General features: G+C 49.2%; 1 protein-coding gene across 1 annotated transcript; it reads right to left on the reverse strand.

The window, feature by feature from the left end:
* Positions 1-3048: 3048 nt before the first annotated feature.
* C10H20orf202 (chromosome 10 C20orf202 homolog) lies at positions 3049-9965 on the reverse strand. Its single transcript, XM_062202305.1, has 2 exons — positions 9885-9965; positions 3049-3279 (listed from the first exon to the last, which is right to left on the reverse strand). The coding sequence occupies exons 1-2, from the start codon at positions 9948-9950 to the stop codon at positions 3049-3051; spliced, it is 297 nt and encodes a 98-aa protein (XP_062058289.1). The 5' UTR covers positions 9951-9965.
* Between the last annotated feature and the right edge of the window lie 12880 nt (positions 9966-22845).

Genomic DNA, 22845 nt, shown 5'->3' on the forward strand with positions numbered 1-22845 from the left:
CTTGAAGGTAGCAATTACAGGGAGCCTCTACCACCCCCAGGCCTGAGGGAACAAAGGAAAGAAGCTGAGACTATCAAAGCTTCCAAATGCGGAGAAAGCTTCGTGGAGCTGAAATTCAGATGTCTCAGAAGGGGAGCTGTGTTCTGCTGGGACTGGGCGCCCCGTGGAAGGGCAGGGAGTCAGACTGGAGAGGAGGGGGCCTGGCTAGCAGAACTACTGTCTCTGGGCTTAGGCAAGGACCCCGTGGGGTTGGGACTACACCCTGGAGCAGGTGATGCCTCAGCTTGGAACTGCTGCCGGGTGGCGAGGCAGCACTGCTGGAGCGTGCTCCCAGGGAAGGGGACGAGCCCTTCTCTCTCCTCCAGCCTGGCCTGACCGGGACCAGCCGGTGACACACGTCCATGCTGTGTAGGGGCACAGCCCCAGCCTCCCAGAGCAGGGATTTTTTTGCTGTCAAACGTTATGTAAAACTCTCAGGTCAGTCTGACTACAGATTGTGTGTAATGTACCCCCTCCACTCTGCCTCTGTGTGCAACAGATTTACTTTTTCTTTTTTCTTTTTTGACAGGCAGAGTGGACAGTGAGAGAGAGAGAGACAGAGAGAAAGGTCTTCCTTTGCTGTTGGTTCACCCTCCAATGGCCACCGTGGCTGGCGCGCTGTGGCCGGCGCACCGCGCTGATCTGAAGGCAGGAGCCAGGTGCTTCTCCTGGTTTCCCATGGGGTGCAGGGCCCAAGCACTTGGGCCATCCTCCACTGCCTTCCCGGGCCACAGCAGAGAGCTGGCCTGGAAGAGGGGCATCCGGGACAGAATTCTGGTGCCCCGACTGGGACTAGAACCTGGTGTGCCGGTGCCACAAGGTGGAGGATTAGCCTAGTGAGCCGCGGCGCCGGCCCAGATTTACTTTTTCAAAGCCATGAAAATGATCTTTTTTTTTTTTTTGAGGGCTGCTAACTTTATTGTTTTATTGTTAAGGAGTACCTCGCAGGGGTTCAGAGCAGCTAAGTCATACATTCACGGTAATGTCCCCAAAGAGGACTCTTCTACACCTGAAATGTTCAGATCCGAAAGTTTCGGCTTCGGGCTGCAGCTTCTTCTTCCAAGTCCTAGCCACACTGGCTCTGTCCTGTGCAGGCTGACTTTACTCTCGAGTAAAGCGTCCCCTTCCCCCCTGCCCAATCCTCACCTATCGACCATTCATTACCATTGCACTCTCTTGAACCCTGTTAACTCCTTCCTTCTCCTATGTGAGGGCAATGGTTGGGTTTCATTTATCTTTTTTTTTTTTTTTTTTTGAGATTTAACTACATGCAAGTAGATTTTTAAAAATGAAAAAGCTACCAATAATCAGATTATCTTCACAGGATGGCTTTTTTTATTTTTACCTCCTTTCCCCCTTCTTTTGGCCAGGAGATAAAAATTTTTTTTAAAAAATTTATTTTATTTATTTGAAAGACAGGAGTTACAGAGAGAGGTAGAGACAGATAGAGAGGTCTTCCATCTGCTGGTTCACTCCATAGATGGCCACAACAGTCGGAGCTGCGCCTATCTGAAGCCAGGAGCCTGGAGTTTCCTTCAGGTCTCCCACGTGGGTGCAGGGACCCAAGGACCTAGGCCATCTTCTACTGCTTTCCCAGGCCATAGTAGAGAGCTGGATAGGAAGTGGAGCAGCTGTGACTAGAACCAGCATCCATATGGGATGCCAGTGCTTCAGGCCAGGGCATTAACCTGCTGCGCCACAGCGCCGGCCCCAGGAGATAAATTTTTTAAAAAATCATGACTGCAGACCTTTACAATGGAGTGTGCTGTTGTATAAGGATATTTCAAAAGTTCGTGAACAATGGAGTTAAAAGGTGCTCATTCTGGCACAAAAATATTTTTAAATACATGCATAGTTTTTTCATAATATTCATTTTCCATGAACACTTTCAAGATCCAGGAATATGCATGGATTTCAAAAGTTTTCCACACCCAACTAAAATTGTCTTTTAATTGCATTTTCCATGAACTTTTTGAAGTTCCCTCATATTATGAGCTTGATGCTTGTTGTTAGGGAGGTCGTTGTCACAGATCCTGAATGAATGAATGAGATGTCATTTCTTAATGATTACTGTCTGGTGCTTTGTGGAACATCTGGATGTATTCCTTGGGACCCTTCTGGTTGCAAAGGAAGGAAACCCTGCTCACAACGGCTTAAGCAAGACAAACCAATGTGTGTGCCTATGGGTGGTAGTGGTAGAGTTTCCTGGCTTCAGCCACTGGGAAGAATGCTGAGGTAACACAAGACTAGGGCCTGAAATCAGGCACTCCGCCTCCCTGTCTCTGGGGCAGCCCTCTCTGCTCCTCTCTGCAGATTTGTGCCTCTCCTCCTTACCACAGTCAGTCCCCTGTCATGGCACATGCTCACTGGCAGCCTTCACTTTCTAATTGTAGTGGAAACAGCATCCAGATAGCAATCCCGGGGAAGGACGGTGATTGGCTCTGTCGAGTCACATGCCCACCCACTGGGCCAATAGCATAAGGGCAACTATGAATTATATAATGGGCCAGGCCTAATAACATGCCCAGCTCTAAGGCCAGGGTGGCAAGAGGGCCTGTTATTATCAAATGAAGGGGAACAGGAAGACCTGCTGAGAAAATAGAAGACAGTCGCTGAGCACTACACAGGGTTTGATTTCTCACCATGGCGACCCTTGGATGCCATCTTTACATAGCCAGCTCCTTTGAACAGCTGCCTTGTGGGAGATTCCCAAGAATAGGATGACCACTGTGGTACTTGCCAGAGCCATATACCCTGGTAGTGTTTTCAAAATGTGTTCACAGCCAGTAACTTACCAGGGCCTCACAAGAAACCTCTAATACATGACAGAAATGGAACCAGAGACACAGAGATGTGGACAGATAGGTCCAGGGACACACAGAGGATGGGGACAGAGATGAACTCAGAGTCTGGCTTCCTGACTCCCATTCGGATGCTCTCCCCACCGAAACACCAGAGTCACCTTAGACTGGAGTGGGAGGGTGTAAGCCCATTGTCGTCTCTGGCCAGTTAAGGGAGGGAGTTCCGTCTGCTTTCTTCTGCTCGGAGCTGGGCCAGCTGCCTCGCGGAGACAGACGGGCAGCCCCTGCCCTCGGATCCCGTCCGAGCTCTGATCGGGGAGGTCCCTGCGCTGGACCTGGTGTCCTCCCAGTGGGCGGTCTCTGCCCGCAGCTCCTCCAGGACCCTGTGCAGATGCCTGAGCGTGAGCAGGAGCTGCTGGTCCTGGAGCTGCATCTCAGCCTGTGACAGAAAAAGAGCCTGTGAGGGGGTGTGCAGAGCATGGCTGGGTCCCCATAAAACCCCTTCCTGTCACTGTCGCATCAAAGACAAGCCTTCTTGGCAGGTGTGCAACCTGACAGCACTGTATCCACCAAAGCCTGCTGCTTTGTCTGCAAAGCAGAAAGCAAACGACTTTCTACAAACGAGGACTGCATGAATGAATGTGCAGAAAAACGTGCTCTAAAACGTGATGTGTGTAACTCCACTCTCTCCTTTTATCTTCGCTGTAACTAACGGATCATTTTGTAGGTACTAAGACGAGAATGGCTTCTTAGTGAAACAAGATAAAGCTGGCAGGTTGGAGGCTGTTGGAACAGTGATTCTCAACATAAGATCCGGGAATGCTTGGGTTCCCAAAACCCTTTCAGGAGTTCAGTGAGGTCAAAACTACCTTCACAGGACCAGCGTTGTGGAGTAGCTGGTAAAGCCACCACCTGCAGCACCATCATCCCACATGGGTTTGTGTCCTGACTGCTGTACTTCTGATCCAGTTCCTTGCTAATGGCCTGGGAAAGCAGTGGGTGCTTGGGCCCCTGCACCCTCGTGGGAAACCTGGAAGAAACTTCTGGCTCCTGGCTTCAGTCTTGCCCAGCCCTGGCGCTTGCGGCCATTTGAGGAGTGAACCAGCAGATGGAAGATTCTCTCTCTCTCTCTCTCTCTCTCTCTCTCTCTCTCTCTCTCTCTCTCTCTCTCCCATTCTCTCTCTCTCTCTTCCTCTCTGTAACTCTCTGCCTTTCAAGTAAATAAAATAAATCTTAAAAAAAAAAACCTACCTTCTTCACAAGAATAAGACACTGTTTTCCTTTTTCACTGTCATCCTCTTAGTAGCACACAGTGGAGTTTTCCAGAAGCTAATGACCTGTAATATCTCAACAGATTGGAGGCAGAAGCAGACAGGGGAATCCAGCTGTCTTCTGTTAAGCCAGGCATCAAAGCAATTTGCAAGCAAGTAAAGCAATATTACTCCTCGCTGAATATTTGCTTTGAAAAATAGTTATTTTAAATCAGATTTTATCAACAGGTGATGAGGTTATTATTTTAAATGCATTGATAAATAAATATTAAAATGTCCTAAGTTTTGGTTTCTAATTCAGTCAGTATTGATATACTCACATGGATGAAAGACTGGTGTCCTTGATAAACTTTGCAAGCATAAAGGGACCCTAAGACCAAAAGGCCTGAGAACCACTGCACTGAAGCTCTACCGCCACCGCTCGTTCGTCTCCAATCTTTCTCCCATTTTCCCCTAGGAATTTTTCCCCACACATTTTCTCTCTTTCGTGTTCCCTTTGAAAATGTTAAAATGTTGGGCAGGCTTTTGGCGTTTGGTTGCCGGCTTCCTGTGGAGGAGGACCCCAGTTGGATGAGCAGCCAAAGCCCTGGCTTCAGCGTCTGCAAATGACGACCTCAGAAGGCAGCAGAGGGGCTCAGGTGGTTGGGGCCCTGCCTCCTCCGGGGGAAACCTGCCCTGATTTCCTGCCTCCTGGCTCGTTCCAGCCATTGCAGGCCCTTGGAGACTGAACCAACAGAGGGCGGCACGCGTTCATGCGCTCTTTCTCTAGAATGAATACATTAAAAATCTCTAAATGCTAACATTTTATTTTCTGACTAAATAATTCTTACACTGGATATGAAATTTAACAGCTCCTAAGATCATATTATTATTTTCTTTTTTAGAGATTTATTTATTTATTTGAGAAACAGAGTTTTAGACAGAAAGAGGGAGAGACAGGGAGGTCTTCCATCCACTGGTTCACTCCCCAAAGGGCCACAACGGCTGGAGCTGGGCTGATCCGAAGCCAAGAGCCAGGAACCAGGAGCTTCTTCTGACTCTCCCATGCGGGTGCAGGGGCCCAAGCACTTGGGCCATCTTTCACTGCTTTCCTGGGCCATTAGCAAGGAGCTAGATTGGAAGTGGAGCAGCGAGGACTCAAATCTATGCCCGTATGGGATGCCAGCACTGCAGGCAGAGGCTTAACTTACTAAGCCACAGCGCCGGCCCCAAGGGCATATAATTAAAGTCTCTCCCTTTATTTCATGCTGGAACTCAAAGAATCCTTCTCCAGGGGCCATCAGTGTACATGGGTCCAGCTTTCCCTTCCCACGCTGCTTGAAGCACAGCACATGGCCTGACTTGCAGTCTCACTTTCTCCCCTCTCTTTCCCACAGATAATTATCATCAGCCCTCCATGGCTCTAGGTACCACGTTTGGATTCAAGCAACTGCAGCTCAAAAAGCTTTGGGGAAAAAAATGCCTCTATATTGAAAATGTTCAGACTTTCATTTCTTGTCACTAATCCCCAAACAATACAGGATCACAAGTATTTACATAGCATTTACATGGTATTCAGTAGTAGAAGTCATCTGGAGGTGCTGTAAAGTATACAGGAGGATGCGTGTTGGTTATATGCATTTCCCCTTTTTTTTAAAGATTTATTTATTTATTTAAGAGTCAGAGTTACAGAGAGAGAGAGAGAGAGAGCGAGAGAGCGCTTCCATCTGCTAGTTCACTCCCCAAATGGCCACAATGGTTGGGGCTGGGCCAGGCAGAAGTCTGGAAGCTGGAACTCAAGCCAGATCTCCCATGCAGATCCAGGGGCCCAAGTACTTGGGACATCTGCTGCTGCTTTCCCAAGCACATTAGTAGGGAGCTGGATCAAAAGCAGAGCAGCTGGGACTTGAACATAAAGGACGCCAGCATTGCAGGCAGCGGCTTAACCCACTGTGCCACAATGCCAGCCCCAATATCCATTTTCTAAAAGGGACTTGAGCATCCATGGGTTTTGGTATCTACAGGGGCCCTGGAGCCAGGGATGACAACTGTGTTAATGTTGTTCTCCCATTAAAAGCAGTGTTGTGGTTTTCCAGACAAGGAGCAAGTCCATGGGCTCCTCTGAGGCATGAGAAATCCTGCCGGGACAGTGAGAAGCTGGGAAGAGAGTGCTTGCAGGTGAAGGTGTAGGCCAAACCCTTGAGAACACTGGGATTCTTCCAGTAGCAAAGCAGGTGGTTGTGGGAGGTCCCTTCCCAATTCCTAGGAAAACACTCAATCCATGTCTCCTCCGCTCTAGGGATTTCCTCCCGTACATCTCTTCACCCATCCTTCAGCACCAGTTCGGGGTATGTGTGGTGAGAACAACATGGGGTACCCAACAGGGCAGCCGCGTTAAGGGAGGCAGTGGACATGGTGACGCTGGCTGGGAGGCCAGGAGACCCTGCGTGGTGGAGAAGTGTCTTATCTCACAAGGCAAGAGGTCCAGAGCAGGTGTGGTGCTCAATCTCTGCAGTGCCCAGCTCTGCACAGGCACTCAGACAGGCATCAGGCGGGTCAGCCGTGTGGTTACGGGTGTCTGTGGCTCTTCCCCCTCCTTGGATCCCACCAAGACCCTGGGGTCCACAGGATCCCAGGCAAAGAAGGGGAGAGTGCTTTCGACTGTGGTAGTCACTGGCCTCCCTAATTTGTCCCCTCTGCTCCATGCAGGCACCATCCAGTGCTGGTCCTTCTCTGACAACCATCAAGTGGGGCTTCTTGGGTGGGCTCTGGAGGGGCCCTTATTGTCATGCAAATTCCATGCGATCCAGATGTCCAGGATCAGTACGAGGAGGCTCAAGCCCCACTCCATCTCTTGGCGTCATGGGGAGACACGGAGACTGTTTCAGGTTACCTACCTCCCCTCCGCCCCTGGGCATTGCTCCCTCTGTGGGGAAACAGGCGCTTTGTTTTCAGGCACCAAGCAGTCTCAGCTTAGGCCCCCAGTGTTCAGGGAGCCTGGGGAAGTCCAGCTGTCCAGCCCTGGGTACCTGTGGGCTGGAAGGAGCTGCAGCCCCTGCTGGAATCCCCTAGTCCCAAGAGAAGCCCCTATGGGGTTAGGCCCTCTCTGTGGGGTAAAGACAGGGGTGGGTCCCAGCTGGCCTGTTGCCTGGCAACCCAAAAAGATCCTTCTAGGACAAACACAAACCCATCTTTCCCTCCCATAATGACAGACAGGTGTGTTGCAATACAAGCTTCTTTCTTCAAGTCCCTGCACTGCCTCCTTCTCTCCCTTGTCTGGTGTCCCTACACTCTTTGGGGGCAGTCTTCTAGTTTTGGACTTGGAGAAAATGCCACAAAGAAGGGAATAAAGTCTGGCTTCCCCAAGCAGCCATCAAGAGAGCAACGGATGTAACTCAGGTGTGCAGGAGAGTTAGTGCCCCAAGGGCTGGATCTTTAGAACAGGAAGTGAAAGATGAGGACAATCTGGACCATGCATTTCACATCTCTCTCTGCCAGGGGCAGTGTCTCTGTCAGCCGCTGCAGAGAAGTCCCACAGGGGGAAAGTCTGCTGCTGTGAGACCTGCTGGGCGTCTTTAAGGCTCCTCCGGAAGTCAGCTCCATAACACCATGCACAGCCTGGCATTGTGCTGCCCTTGCCTCAACTCCCAGTTGTCCTGTCCCTCAGCACTCCAGGCTTGCCCCTTCACATACATCATCAGTTCTCCACTCTTCGTCTGAGCCTCTGCTTTTGAGAGGATCTGAGCTAAGACAGCGGATGGAATTCATGTCCACATGGGTCAGGATTATAATAGCCAACATCTGGGTGCTAAGAGCAATACGGTACTTCAAAAACCCTGGAAAATGGAATTAAAAAGTAAGTTTGCAGGCTGGTGCTGTGGTGCAGAGAGTTAACACTCTAGCCTGCCAGGCCAGCATCCCATATGCACTCCGGTTTGAGTCCCGGCTGCTCTACTTCCTATCCAACTCTCCGCTATGGCTTGGGAAAGCAGTAGAAGATGGCCCAAGTCTTTGGGCCCCTGTACCTGTGTGGGAGACCTGGAAGGAGTTCCTGGCTTCTGGCTTCAGATTGGCCCAGCTCCAGCTGTTGCAGCCATTTGGGGAGCAAACCAGCAGATGGAAGATCTCTCTCTTTCTCTGTTTTTCCCTTTTTCTGTAACTCTGTCTTTCAAATAAATAAAATAAATCTTTTTTTTGTTTGTTTATTTTGGTGCTCCGTATTTTTGAAATCCACTCATAGTTCTCTGATAATATGCATTTTCATGAATTAAAAAAATTCTTTGTGGCAGCAGGTTAAGCTGCTGCCTGCAACTCTGGCATCCTATATTGGGGCACCAGTTTAAGTCCCAGCTGCTCTGCTTCTGCTAACGTAGCTGGGCGAGCTCCCTGCTAATGTACATGGGTGAGCAGTGAATGATGGCTTAAGTTCTTGGGTCCCTGCCACTGATGTGGGGAAACCTCTGTGGAGTTCCTGGGCCAGCCCCAGCTGTTGCAGCCATCTGGGTGTGGGTGGAAGATCTCTCTGTCTCTATTGTTCTGCCTCTCAAAAACTAAACAAGGCTTTTTTTTTTTTTTTTTTTTTTTTTTTTTTTTTTTTTGACAGGCAGAGTGGACAGTAGAGGGAGACAGAGAGAAAGGTCTTCCTTTTTGCCGTTGGTTCACCCTCCAATGGCCGCCGCGGCAGGCGCGCTGTGGCCGGCGCACCGCGCTGTTCCGATGGCAGGAGCCAGGTGCTTATCCTGGTCTCCCGTGGGGTGCAGGGCCCAAGCACTTGGGCCATCCTCCACTGCACTCCCTGGCCACAGCAGAGAGCTGGCCTGGAAGAGGGGCAACCAGGACAGGATCGGTGCCCCGACCAGGACTAGAACCCGGTGTGCCGGCGCCGCAAGGCAGAGGATTAGCCTGTTAAGCCACGTCGCCGGCCTTAAACAAGGCTTTTAAAAAGTTATTTATTTATTTGAAAAGCAGAGAGATAGAGGAAAAGAGACAGAAAGAGATCTCCTGCTGATTCACTCCCCAAATGCCCTCAGCATCCAAGCCTGGGTCAGGCCAAAGTCAGGAGCCAGGAGCTCAATCCAGGTTTCCCACGTGGTTGATACCTGCTGCCACCTGCAGTGTACATTCTCAGGAAACTGCAATGGAGAAAAAGCGCAGGACTCCAACCCCAAGTGCTCTGATGCAGTACGCAGGTGTCTCAAGTGATGGCTTAACTGTCTGTGCAAAACACGTGACCTCTTTTTAAAAAATAATCTTTATTTATTTGAAAGTCAGAGAGACAGAGATTTTCATGAATTTTTTGAGATCTCTGATATACATGGGTTTCAATTTTTTTTGCACCAAAATGAACTTATCTCTTACTTCCATTTTCCACGAACTTTTGGAAAGTACCCTGTACGCTCGGTGAACCTCCTTGCTGAATCCTTACAGTAACCTCTGCAATGTGGGCACGATTGTTATCCACATTGTGTGATAAGGAAATGAAGGCGCAAAAAGGTAAAGCCTCTCGCTCAAGGCTGCAGAGCCGAGAGCTGGGCATGTGCCCAGGAGCCAGCGCAATCCTAAAACCTGTCTGGCAGACACTGCACCCCGTGCCTCCTATGTAGGCCACGACCTACTTATTCTAACACCTGAGATTGCCTTTGTGTGCTGTGTGGCTGGTCTCGGGGGGTACATGCAGGGCCCATACCCCAGCCCGAAGCCTGTGCCTCAGCCAACAGGGCACCTGCGAAGGAAGACCAGGGAACCCTGGAAAATATGGGGTGGGAGCCTCCGGCAAAAGAAACGCAAGGCTTACCAGTTCCTTTCTCAGCCATTCCAGGGTCTGCCCAAGACTTGGGGTTGGCTCCTCTGCTGTTTTCATCTCCGTGTCCTTGGGAGAGACCTTGACACTGCCCCAGTGATGGGCCCGAGGGACCTCTGACTCACAGAGCCTCCCACCTCCGTCAAGCTGGCAGCAGAGTCCGGCCAAGTCACCGAGGTTGTAGTTAATGAGAGCAGAAAGTAGCTCACACTGGAAAATGTAATTTGGCTTTTTTTTTTTTTTTAAGGTTTCAGTGCTTTGAACAGAATAAAGAGGAAGGAGGGAGGGAGAGAGGAAGGAGAGAGGAAGACCATCAAGGGTATGGATGCCTCCGTGGCTGCTGCATCCAGAGCCAGGCAGGTCTGATGCCAGTAGGATCTCAGAAACCATCAATCTTTAAGTGATACCGATAATCATTATCATGAAAACAGGGGTTCCTGCCTGAGAGCCCATCGGTTTTTTTGTGTTTTTTGTTTTGTTTTTTAGATTTATTTTTTATTTGAAAGGCAGTTTTACAGAGAGAGAAGGAGAGACAGAGATCTTTCAACCACCAACTTACTCCCCCAATGGCTGCCATGGGTCAGGCTAGGCCAGGCTGAAGTCAGGAGCCAGGAATTCTGTCCGGGTCTCCCACATGGGTGGCAGGGGTCCAAATCCTGGTGCCATCTTCTTCTGCTTTCCCATGCACATTAGCAGGGAGCTGGGTTGGAAGCAGAGCAGCTGGGACTTGAACTGGTACCCATATGAGATGTCAATGTTGCAGGTTGCAGCTCAACTCACTGTGCCACAGTGCCACCATCCCCAGCCCCTTCCAAGCTTGTGCTTTGCATATCAAATATGTGTCTACCTCATATGAGGCTGATGCTCCCCTGTGTCTCTAATCCATTTTCCTTCTTACTCATTTATCTACAGGATTTAGATAAAGGGATAGGCTCACTTTCCAAGTTCCTTTGCTTCTGGAATGCCCATGATTCATTTTTAGAAAATGTGATCAAAGGAGAAACTTCTTAAGTCCAAGAGAAGCTTTCTAATGAAAGGAAAAATGGGGGTGGGCATTTGGCTTCGTGGTTAAGATGCCAGTAAAGATGCCTGGGTCCCATATTGGAAGGTCTGGGTTCAAGTCTCAACTCCTGCTCCGGATTCCAGTTTCCTGCTGATACAGATTCTGGGAGGCACTAGCTATGGCTCAAGTAAATAAGTCCCCGATGCCCATTGAGTTCTTGTTTTGGCTTTGGCCTGGCCCAGTTCTCTCTCTCTCTCTCTCTCTCTCTCTCCCTCCACCCCTCACTCTATCTGTCTTGAATAATTTTTTACAAACAGATAAATGGAAAATGTCACCGGTATTTCCCCTTTACTCCTATTTTCTCTCCCTTTCTTCTGCCTTGAATAGGATGCAATGCCTGGAGCCACAGTAACCATCTTGCAACCACAGACAAAGGCCAAGAAACTGACAGAGTTTTGAAACTCTTGAGTCATGGAATCAAAAGCAGCAGCTCTGTTGAGGGGGCCAATAGATTGCATTTGTCATTGGACACTCGCTTCTTACAGGACACACAATCCTCACTGACACAGTTTCTGCTTCACAACACCCCAAGCAATGAGTATTCTTTCAGTAAATACTTATTGAGCATCTACTGACTGCGTACCAAGTTCTGCAAGAAGCAGACCCAAAGCAAAGAGAGAGAGACAGAGACAGAGACAGAGAGAGAGACAGAGACAGAGAGACAGAGAGAGAGAGACAGAGACAGAGACAGAGAGACAGAGAGAGACAGAGAGTCCTTGTTTTCCTGGCTCTGATATCCCAGTGGATAGAAGAAAATAAAAACCAAATAAATGCTCTAATGAAAATAAAGAGGATTTTTTCTCCTTATAGGGATTAATTTTTGTAAATTTACTTCATACACATGAAGTAGAGGCCCAGACCAAGAATTAGCCTAGTGATCTCAGATAAGGATCTGAGCTGACTTGCCAAACTCAATCCATGCTGGAGGGAGGCTGCACAAGATACCCACAGAAAGAGATCTGCTGAAGATGAAGCCATAACCCCAAATTACAAAGCACACAAGGGAGGGCGGGCACTGTGGTGTAGCGAGTACAGCCGCCACCTGCAGTGCCAGCATCCCATATGGGCGCCGGTTTGAGTCCCAGCTGCTCCACTTCCGATCCAGCTCTCTGCTATGGCCTGGGAAAGCAGTAGAAGATGGCCCAAGTCCTTGGGTCCCTGAACCCACGTGGGAGACCCAGAAGAAACTCCTGGCTCCTGGCTTTGGTTTGGTGTAACTCTGACTGTTGTGGCCAATTGGGGAGTAAACTAGCAAATGGAAGACCTCTCTCTCTCTCTCTCCCTCCCTCCCTCCCTCTCCCTCTGCCTCTCCTTCTCTCTCTGTGTAACTCTGACTTTCAAATAAATAAATAAATATTTTTTTAAAAAAACACAAGGGAACCATCCAGCATAAGTGGGAGGCAGAACATCCACTGCGGTACTGGAACCCCCTTCCCCCAAGAACTCCAGGTGAACACAATTCTAAAATATTTTGGGAAGAAAGGCATACAAAAAGGGGACAACATACAATAAAAACGGTATTTTAAAAAGAACTCAATAGAATTTATAGAAGTAAAGACTGTAGCATCTATAAATTAAAGAGAAGAGTGATATTTATTGCATTTCCAGAAGATAGAGCTAGGGCAGTGGGTGCCCATAAAGGGGCAGGTTGGGACTCAGTGGGAGGAAGGGGTTGTTTGACTTCTTCCAGGCAGTGGCCATTTGGCCAGTGGGGTGCAGAAGCATAGCCCAGATGAGTGGGGAGGCCAGAGAAGGGACTGCACTGGCTTGGGGGTGGGACCTGGGACTCCTTCCAAGTGTGAGAACCACTGGGGGAGATAAGAGATGCTGTATAGGAAGCCAGAACACCTGGGCTCCACCTCTGGCTTTACCAAACTTTCTTTGTGAGCATGGGCCTCATCCTTTCCCTCTTAGGCAAAACAAGGCTCAAAGCAGTTACTAGACTGAGGCATAAGGAAGCCCACATTTCTCATACCCTGGAGTTTACAGTCTCAGATGCATTCTGACTGTCACATGCAGGTAAAATTTTTCTGTGCAATGTCTGCTCGTTCAGCCATCACTCTTTAGAACCAAAGTGTATCTGAGAGACTCCCATCTGGCACATTCACAACCTTCCAGAATTGGCTCCTCCCTGGCAGGTCACCAGGCATTGTGTCACCTGGCCCCCTCGTCATGGGACAATGGCTTGGAGCAGAGATGGGTGTCCCAGCCCAAGGAGGCCATCTGCACACTGGACAGGAGGGAGATCCTTGGTTCCTGAGTGGCTGGTATGCCAGTAACTGTGCTCCGTGTGGCAACCAAATGATCCAAGCAGAGCTGTTCTTGGAGACTTGGGGTTTGCGGAGACAGAGGAGTTGGGTTATCCCAAGCACACTGTGTTAACAAACCTCCCCCAAACGCCATAGTTTTAAACAAACATCACTAATTTTCACTCCTGAGTCTGTGCGTTGGTTGGGATTGTGTGCTACTGGCAGCAGATCTGCAGGTCTGAGGCTGGTCCGTGGGTTCCCTGTCTTCCTAGAATCATGCATGCAGGGATGCACTCTTTGCTTTAGTCCTAAGCTCAAAACTATGACATCGTTGTCTTTGTTACATGCCATTGGCCAAGCTCCGGCCGTTGCAGCCAACTGGGCAGTGAACCACTGGATGGAAGACTCTCTGCCTCTCCTCTCTCTGTGTAACTCTGACTTTCAAATGCTAATGCACAGGAATGCACACCTCACCTACAGAAAGATCAAGGCAAGTGTGTGCAGTTAGGGAGGGTAGAGAAGTGGGAGTGAGAATGCCGCACTAGGAAGGGATCAGTTCAGAAGTGGGACCAGGCTTGTCAGGACTCAGAGGGAAGGTGACAATCAGAAACCCTGAGTGGCCAGAGATGGAGACAGGAAATGTTGCACAGCAGTGGCAGGAGACGGAGAAAGAACTAGAAAGAAAGTGGTCTCAGAGCAAGACTTCACAATAACTTAGGACAGTCAGCAATGTGTTGATCTTCTACTCCAGACCAGACATCATGCTAAGCCTTGGACATACACAGCCTCATTTCATCTTCAAAATCTAGGACTGTGGTTCCCAAACTGCCAAGGCACCCTGAGGCATGGAAGAAGAACACACTGCAAGATAGTTACAATTCTGAGGGGAACACTGACATCTGCGATGCTGTGTGAACAACTATCATTAAGTTGTATGAGCCTAACTATTTAATGAGTGACTGTTCTGTAGTTCTTGGACCAGGTGCACTGTGAAAGGACGACAGACAAGCTCTGGGCGCCTCCGCCTGTGAATTGCATTTTACAGATGATTACACGTCTACCCTATTGTTAACAACTTTCTGCAGATGAGGAAACTGAGGCTTGGTGAGGCACGGATTTTCCTAGGACCACTCCAGTAAGCAGAGCTGGAATTCGAACCTCTCCTGACCTGTATGGGGAGGGTCTTGAAGCACCAGAGGGCCACGTGGGGGCTCAAACCAGGCCCAGCAGAGTCCTTGCTGGGAGCACTTGATAGCCAGGCACCTGTCCTCTGTCCCCAGTGCAGGTACCTAATTACCCTGGAAAGCCATTTTTTGTGGTTAACTTGTTTTGATACACTGTCATTTATTTTTAATTCACTCTTGGGATTCTGACTCAGAGCACATTTTACTTCACAGGCTCAGAAAAGACTTGGCACATGGAGATGAGGAGCTGCAGCTTTGAGTGAGGAAAATGCCACAATCAGAAGAGAAAGCCGGAATGGCTGTCCATTCAAATTCCTGGGCGGCCAGTGGCTCAGTCTCTGTGTGCCAGACCCCGTGGTACAGGCTGGGGATACAGTGGTGAGTTGGAAGCATCTCACTTCCGACTTCACAGGGCTTGTGGTCCAGCTAATCAGGTGGTCCATTAACAATCAACTCATTCAAACATCTTTATACCACACGTCTGCCAGTGTTTGAGTGTGTGTGTGAATGTATATGTGAAGGAAATAATTTGTAAAAGGAGAAACTATGGCCCAGGTTAGTTCATAGCAAGTCAGCAGCTATGACAAAAATTGAGGTTGTCTCTCAATATCCCTTCTCAAAAGACTACATTTCCCAGACTCCCTTGCAGATAAGTAGGCAAAGTGATTAAATCCTGGCCAATGGGATATCAAAGGAGGTAATGAGTACAATGTGTGGGTTGTGCCCTTAAAGGGACGAGGAGATTACCTCCCCTCCCCCATGTCCTCCTCCTGGTGGCTGCAGTGTAATGATAAGGGCTGGAGCAGGAGCTATCACTTGGAACACAAGGTGAGGATGGCAGAACTATATGGTAGACGGAACCCAGGTCTCCTGCGATTGGTGAACAGAAGCTGAGAATGTGGATCTTAATTTCCCACCCTCCCCTGCACTCCTCTTTTCTCTTTCCACAGCAAGGAGAGAACAGAGCAGCCAGGTTTGCCATTCGCCAATACTGGGAACACCAGCCAGGATGGCCAGAGGTGCACGCCTGTAGGTGTGGGTGCAGACACTGCCCCCAGAGGCTAGAGGGCGCCACTGATTCATTTCCTGAAATCCCTAAACCATGCTGGGTGCTGTGACATCAGGAGGGCTCTGTGAAAGCATAGGTGCTCCAGGCAAACCACGGAGCCCAGGTGGTGTTGGGGGGAAATATGAAACAAGCAAACAAGCCCAGACTCCAGAACTCAGCCTGATTCCGAGACAGAGTTTGAAAACCAAGGGGCACAGGGGAGAGCAGGCGTGTGGCTGGCTCATCAACCCTGGGACGTAGGCCTATCTGAGGTCTCTCAATGAATCTGGAAGTCAGGGCCCCTTGGGTCTGACTGGCCTTCTGCTACCTCTGCATGGTTTAGGGTAGGATAATAGCTTCTCTTCTTTGTACTGGATTTTCCCAAACGTGAAAATGGGGATGACATCATCAACCTCTCAAAATGTTTTTGAGTGCTTTGAAAATTATGATGAAACCTGGCATAGTCATTAGAAGCATGGAGCTGAGGTCTGATTTTGAGACAGCAGGCCCATGACCTTGGCCATGGTCATTAATGAGTCAGTGCCTTGAATTCCTTAAAATGGGCTAATAATAGTAGCAAACATGCTAAGGTGGTTAAGATAACTGAGTGCACTAATACTTGCAAAGCACATGCCTGACATATGGGGAGGGCCATATAGATATTTATCAGATAAAATGAACAGACAAGCAATGCATTGCTATTAAGTTATCTCTGGGCCTTTTAAATGTCGTTTCCTGGCCGGCGCCGCAGCTCACTAGGCTAATCCTCCGCCTTGCGGTGCCGGCACACCAGGTTCTAGTCCCGGTCGGGGCTCCGGATTCTGTCCCGGTTGCCCCTCTTCCAGGCCAGCTCTCTGCTGTGGCCCGGGAAGGCAGTGGAGGATGGCCCAAGTGCCTGGGCCCTGCACCCCATGGGAGACCAGGAGAAGCACCCGGCTCCTGCCTTCAGATCAGCGCGGTGCGCCAGCCGCAGCGCACCAGCCGCGGCGGCCATTGGAGGGTGAATCAACGGCAAAGGAAAACCTTTCTCTCTGCCTCTCTCTCACTGTCCACTCTGCCTGTCAAAAAAAAAAAAAAAAGTCGTTTCCTCTTTCAGGAACACTTTCCCTTGCTGCCTGCTCTCTTTCCACCCACTTCCTGTATGCAGTCTTCCCAAGTCTGCTGGCTGCTTTCTCAGTTGCTTCCCATGGCACCAGGGTGATGGTTTGGGTTTGTGTTTCTCAAACTTCAGCCACTCATATACATCTTTTCCAACTCAGCCTATCACTTCCTCTTTGACTGACTTATATGTGTCTCTAAATTGGGTCTCTTAATAGGAATAGTTCTTCCGGGAGGCAGAAGTCTCAATTAATAGTAGCATACATGACATAGAAGTCTATTTCTCTTACATATGAAAGTATGGGGACTGTCCCAGGCTGGTGTTTCTGTCTGGTCATCTGGGATCCGGGTTCCTTCAGTTTTGTTACTCTCCTCTTATGCTCCAAGACGGATGCTCAAGCTCAAGCTATGAGGTGTCTACATCTGGGAAGCAGGCAAGAAAAGGGGGCGGGGAGAAGGAAACATCCTCTTAATTACAGAACATTTGCTGTGTTTTGACCACATCACCTCCTCTGGCCTTCCAGCTGCTTGATCATACCTAGCTGCAAGGGAGGCTGGGAAATGGAATCCTTGTTTTGGGTGCACTGTGCTGGCTGTTGATCACACATTCTACCCTGGGGAAAGAAATCTTGGAGGAAACCAGCAGACTCTATTGCTCTTGCTTCACATAGACTCATCCTCCCCCCGCCCACATACTTTAAGCAATGTTAGCCATGATATCTCTAGTCCCACGAGCTAGTTATATATACACATTTATTTTTTAAAATAACTTAAAAACTCAGCCAATGAAACAATCACACAGATACACATACACACACACACACACACTGGTATAGATATGGCCATGGACGTAGCAGAGAGGATGGGAGGCTGTTACTTTGATAGCCCCCAATGATCCATGTTGCCCAGTGTTTGCACCCTCATGTGGAACCCTCCCCTTGAGGGTGGGCTGGCCTGTGGCCTGCAGTCAGTGATAGAAGGCAATGGGGCAGTGCTGGGCCAGTGTTAGATTTAAGCCTGAACATCCAGAAACTTCTTTTGTGCTCTGGGGAAAGTTGAGGGCTGTATAAGAACTCTGACTACCTTGAGACCACCATTGTGTAAGGAAGCCCAAGCTAGCCACGTGGAGAAACCATGTGGATGGGAGTGGAAAAATCTGGCTGACAAAGCCAAGCCCACAGGCACATGGTCAAGTCTGTATTTGTCCAGCCAGCTCCTACCTGACGTGGCTTCCCAGCTGACACCGTACAGAGGAGAGTTGAGCTGTCCCAGCTGAGGGCAGCCCAAAACACAAAAGCATGAGCAGGTAAGTTATGATTTCCTTTTAAGCTGTTGAGTTGTTGTAGTGGCTGAATACATAGCAATAGATAACCTAAACACATAAACACCTAAAGTCCACATGACACCCTGAATTATGCCATGTGCTACCTGCCTTTGGGAAATTCTAGATGAAGTGATTCTCTAATGGTCTATGGTCCTCACTCTCTCTCGCAGGTCACAGGTCTCCCCAGATACGTAATTGCAGTTAACTGATCAAGGCCTTACCAGGTGTCAACATGACCACAACAACCTCCTAGGACATGGCTAGAGCAAAAACTTTTTCCTGTGACCACATCACTCTCTGCTTATCAACCCCTCCAGCATCCTCAAGGGGATCATCTCAAGTTCAGCTGCACACTCAGCCTCAACAGGTGAGCTTAAGCCACAGTTGGCGTTGAGCTACCCTGAAGGACACAGGACAGGAACCTCAGCTTTCTGCTATGGTGCTCAGTCATCAGGCGCTCCTCTGGGTGAGAGTCCTTCTTGCACTGGCAGAGCAGTACCACTCAGAGAGAAAATGAATCCCCAAGAGTACAAGGTTAGTCCTGGCTTAAAGTTTTATCTCATGGGAGCCAATAACTTTGGATCTGCTGTTATGTCTCTGACCATGTTCAGGAAGCAGCCCCCAGTATGGTTTCCCACTAGGGTTTTTTTTTTTTTTTTTTTTTTTTTTTTACAGGCAGAGTGGACAGTGAGAGAGAGAGAGAGAGACAGAGAGAAAGGTCTTCCTTTTGCCATTGGTTCACCCTCCAATGGCCGCCACGGCTGGTGTGCTGTGGCTGGCGCACCGCGCTGATCTGAAGGCAGGAGCCAGGTGCTTCTCCTGGTCTCCCATGGGGTGCAGGGCCCAAGGACTTGGGCCATCCTCCACTGCACTCCCTGGCCATAGCAGAGAGCTGGTCTGGAAGAGGGGCAACCGGGACAGAATCCGGTGCCCCAACCGGGACTAGAACCCGGTGTGCCAGCGCTGCAAGGTGGAGGATTAGCCTACTGAGCCACGGCGCCAGCCCCTACCAGGTATTTATAGCCCTTCCAAACAACTGCTTTATTTTTTGAGGACTACTTTTAGATTCTCAGAAAAACTGGGAAGACAGTGCAGAGTTCCTGTATACCAAGTACCGGGTTTCCTCTGTCATTAAAGTCTCATGTTAGTGTGATACACTTGTTACAATTAATGAGACATTATTGTTTTATTATTGTTAGTTAGAGTCTAAACTTCATTTCTGTTTTTACACAAAGCCCTTTTCTGTCCCCAGATGCCATCACAGATGCCATTTAGTTGCCATGTCTCCTTGGCACCTCTTGTTTGTGACAGTTTCTCAGACTTTCCTTGGCTTCTGATGACCTTGACAGTTCTGAGAGCTAGTTGGGTATTTTTCAGGATGTCCCTTAATTTAGATTCACATGATATTTTTCTCACAATTAGACTGGGGCTGTGGGCTTTGAGGAGGAAAATCACAGAGGTCAAGTGCCATTGTTATTGCATCACATCCAGGACACGTGACAGCCACAGGATTTCGTGGCTGGTGTTGACCTTGACCACTTGGCTGTGGTCATCCAGTTTGAGTTCCTCCGAAGTAAAAGGTCCCTTTCCCCCTTTCCACAAGATGGCCTTGGAAAGGAAGTTCCAGGGCACAGCCCACACCGCAGGGTTTCAGTCCTGCAACTCCACCTGAGGACCAGGGATCTGCAGATTTGAGGTTCTGCATGTACATTCATCTTTCCTCTTCATTTGCTCATTTTATTTTTTTAGTTATTTATATTAGCATGTACTTATGGATGTTCATTTCACGTTTTCAGTTACAATCCAATATTACTTTATTTTGTTATTAAAATTATCCCAGCTTTAGCATAGAGAACTTTTCTTAAAATTTACTTGTGTAGTTGTTAGAGAGGGAGACACATATGCACACACATGGAGGGAGAGAGAGAAAAAGAGAGAGAGAGAGATAATCTTCTAACCACTGGTTCGCTCTCCAAATGGCTGCAATGGGCCAGAGGTTAGGCCAAGTCAAAGCCAGGAGCTGGAACTCCATCCAGGTCTCCCACGTGGGTGGCAATGGTCCATCTTCTGCTGCTTTAGCAGGGACCTGCATTGGAACTGGAGCATTAGCAGAGAGCTGGGTCAGAAATAGAGCAGCTGGGACACTCATCATGGATGCCAGCATTGCAGGTGGTGGCTTAACCTGCTGTGCTACAACGCTGGCCCCAGCATTGAGATCTTTTGGTTGGTTCCTGTGTCCCTTGGCATATCCCCTTCATTGTGTGTGTGTGTTTGTGTATGTGTGTAGGCATGTATATATGTGTATGTGAATATACATGTGTATGTGTGTATATATGTATGTATGTGTGTGTGTGTGGCATGCCTTTACTTTCTGGCAGTATAAGATGCTCCAGGATCATTGTGCATGAGGGTTCTTTAAAAAGATCTTAGAAAATGGAATTAAAAGATACATGTATTTTTGGTACAAAAACATTTTGAAATCCATGTGTAGCTTTTCCATAGTATGCACTTCCCATGAACTTTTGGAAGACTCCTTGTGTGTGCTGCCTTAATCCTAGAAACAGTTTCCTAAGGGGCCCTGGTTGCTTTTATTGGGGAATGGGGTTAGAAACCAAGATCTCAGTGCTGGGAGTGCTCGTGGCTGTGGAGTGCGGGCTGTCATTGCCTCTGGGCTTCTCGGCTGACAGAGTAGGAAATACACACATGCACACATACACATACACACACACACTCACACTCTCACATGCACGCATGAGCATTCCCAAACCCACCAAGAGGCTTCAGAAAGTTCATGATAAAGTTCTTGGGAGAATGGAATGAAAAGAGATGAGCGTTTTCCATGGACTTTTTGAAGTCCCCTTGTATATAAAAGCCTGGCCTAGCATGCTAGCAGACCAGGTTGTTTTGAGGAGTCGATGAAATCGTGAGAGGTTCAGAGCATGAACACACTACAGCACGCAGCTAGGCGTACCTCTGTAGGGAACATCTCTCTCTGTAACCATCTGCATCCACGGTGAGTGAGCCCCAAGTGCCCAGTGACATCTCCACTTCTAATCCTGTCTGCATTCCTCCTTAGAGCATCCTCCTTGGCATTTTTATCCTAAACAATGTTGCTTAGTAACATAGTGGACATGCATTCATCTGTTTCCAGGAAACAGGATTGACAGTTAACCGAAGGTCAAATTCTCACACAAAAGAGGAAAAGGTTTTGCTCACCCCTTACCCATGCTCATCAGTGGCTCCCCATTGCTCTGAGCACACAGAGCAAGCTTCATGGTCTGTAAGTGGTGCCTGTAGTGGCCGGCAAGCCAACGAGTCCAGCTCCAGCAAGCATGTCCGTTACTGAGCCCTCTGTTAAAATCACATGGATTTCCTCCAACTCTCATACCATTCTCCCTCCTGCCCCAGGGCCTTTGCTCATGAAATCCCTCTTTTTGCCCTCTTGTCCTGGCTGTCTTCTGATCTCAGCTCAATCCTCACTTCTGCAGGGTAGCCACCCCTGTCCCCAAGACTAGCACCCTTGTCTGAGACTTGCACAGTACTGTGCACCTTCACCGGGGAGCACTTCCTGCAGTTGCGATGACATATTTCCTTACTGTTTTCTCCTGGGGTCCTCGAGGGTGGGGGCGGAGTCTGTCTAGTTAGCTAGGATATAATAGGCATGCAAGAACTATTTGCTCATCCTCTGCTTTTTCTTTTTTTCCATTTTTAAATAAAAATTAGAAAATAATATTTACAAACCCTTGTCTTGAGGGTGACTTTAAAAAAATTTTTTTTTAAATTTATTTGACAGGTAGAGTTATAGACAGTGAGAGACAGAGAGAAAGGTCTTCCTTCTGTTGGTTCACTCCCCAAATGGCTGCCATGGCCGGCACTGTGCCTATCCGAAGCCAGGAGCCAGATGCTTCTTCCTGGTCTCCCATGTGGGTGCAGGGGCCCAAGCACTTGGGCCATCCTCCACTGCCCTTCCGGGCCACAGCAGAGAGCTGGACTAGAAGAGGAACAACCAGGACTAGAACCTGGTGCCCATATGGGATGCTGGTGCCGCAAGCGGAGGATTAGCCAAGTGAGCCACGGTGCCGGCCCCAAGGGCTGACTTTCAATAGATCACAGCGAGGGGGCTGCTCTGCTATGTGCGAAACCCTGACCCAGAAGCTGGTCGTCTACGAATGGTTCCCCACGGATGTGCGTTGCGTGACATCATCTTCTTCTTTTCATTCGAAGAACATTTATAAAGGCCTCCTAGGTGTTGGCCCCTTCCCAGCCTCTGGGCACTTAGGTTTTCGCGGAGTTAGTAATAAACAAGCCAAGAACCAAGTCAATGTCAGGGGCTGACGAATACAACAGAGAGCAGCACAGAGTGAAGAAGTGCAGGGGCACTGCCAGTTTTTAAAGGGTGGCTGGGAAGATGTCTCCGGGCAGGTGACATCTGAGTAGAGACTCACAGGAAGTGAGGAACAGGACTGGGCACTGGGGACACCCTGGAGAAAAAGGCCCCGGGGCCCAAAGAACAGCGAAGGCAGGACTCGCACAGCTGAGGCAAGGAGCAGTGGCGGCCCAAAGCCGAAGCTGTCATCCGGGCCTTGTAGATCTTGCAGAGTCCACTCAGATAAGTAAACTGAGCTCCAAGAGGGGAGCCCTGGGCACCAGGCCACTTGCTGTGAGTGGTGGAGCCGGGCTTCGCACAGGCATCTGGGGCCAGTGTTCGCTTCCCTTTGCAGTCCTAACAGCAGGCCAGGCTGCCAGGAGACAGGGAGGAGACAGAGGGTGCCCCTGCCCAGGGATCAGTGACGCTGGCCTCGGAGGCCCAGCCCCCCAGCTGCCGGGCGGACTTCTGCTCTCGGCGTTGGAGGAGGACAGATGAGGCTCTGCCCACAAGGAGGCTGAGGAGCCAGGACAGGACTTCTCGTCTATCCGAGCTTCCAGATGGCCGCCAGCTGCTGATGCACCATGACTGTGCTGTCATGGTGGTATGGACAGAGGTGGACA

This window comes from Lepus europaeus, chromosome 10 (assembly GCF_033115175.1).
Source record: "Lepus europaeus isolate LE1 chromosome 10, mLepTim1.pri, whole genome shotgun sequence".
Classification (NCBI taxonomy): Eukaryota; Metazoa; Chordata; class Mammalia; order Lagomorpha; family Leporidae; genus Lepus; species Lepus europaeus.

Coding starts and splice junctions, on each gene's coding strand:
- C10H20orf202 (XM_062202305.1), bottom strand. CDS start 9,950: ATGAAAACAGCAGAGGAGCCAACCCCAAGTCTTGGGCAGACCCTGGAA. Junction 3,280..9,884: donor AATGGCTGAGAAAGGAACTG/GTAAGCCTTGCG, acceptor TTTCTGTCACAG/GCTGAGATGCAGCTCCAGGA.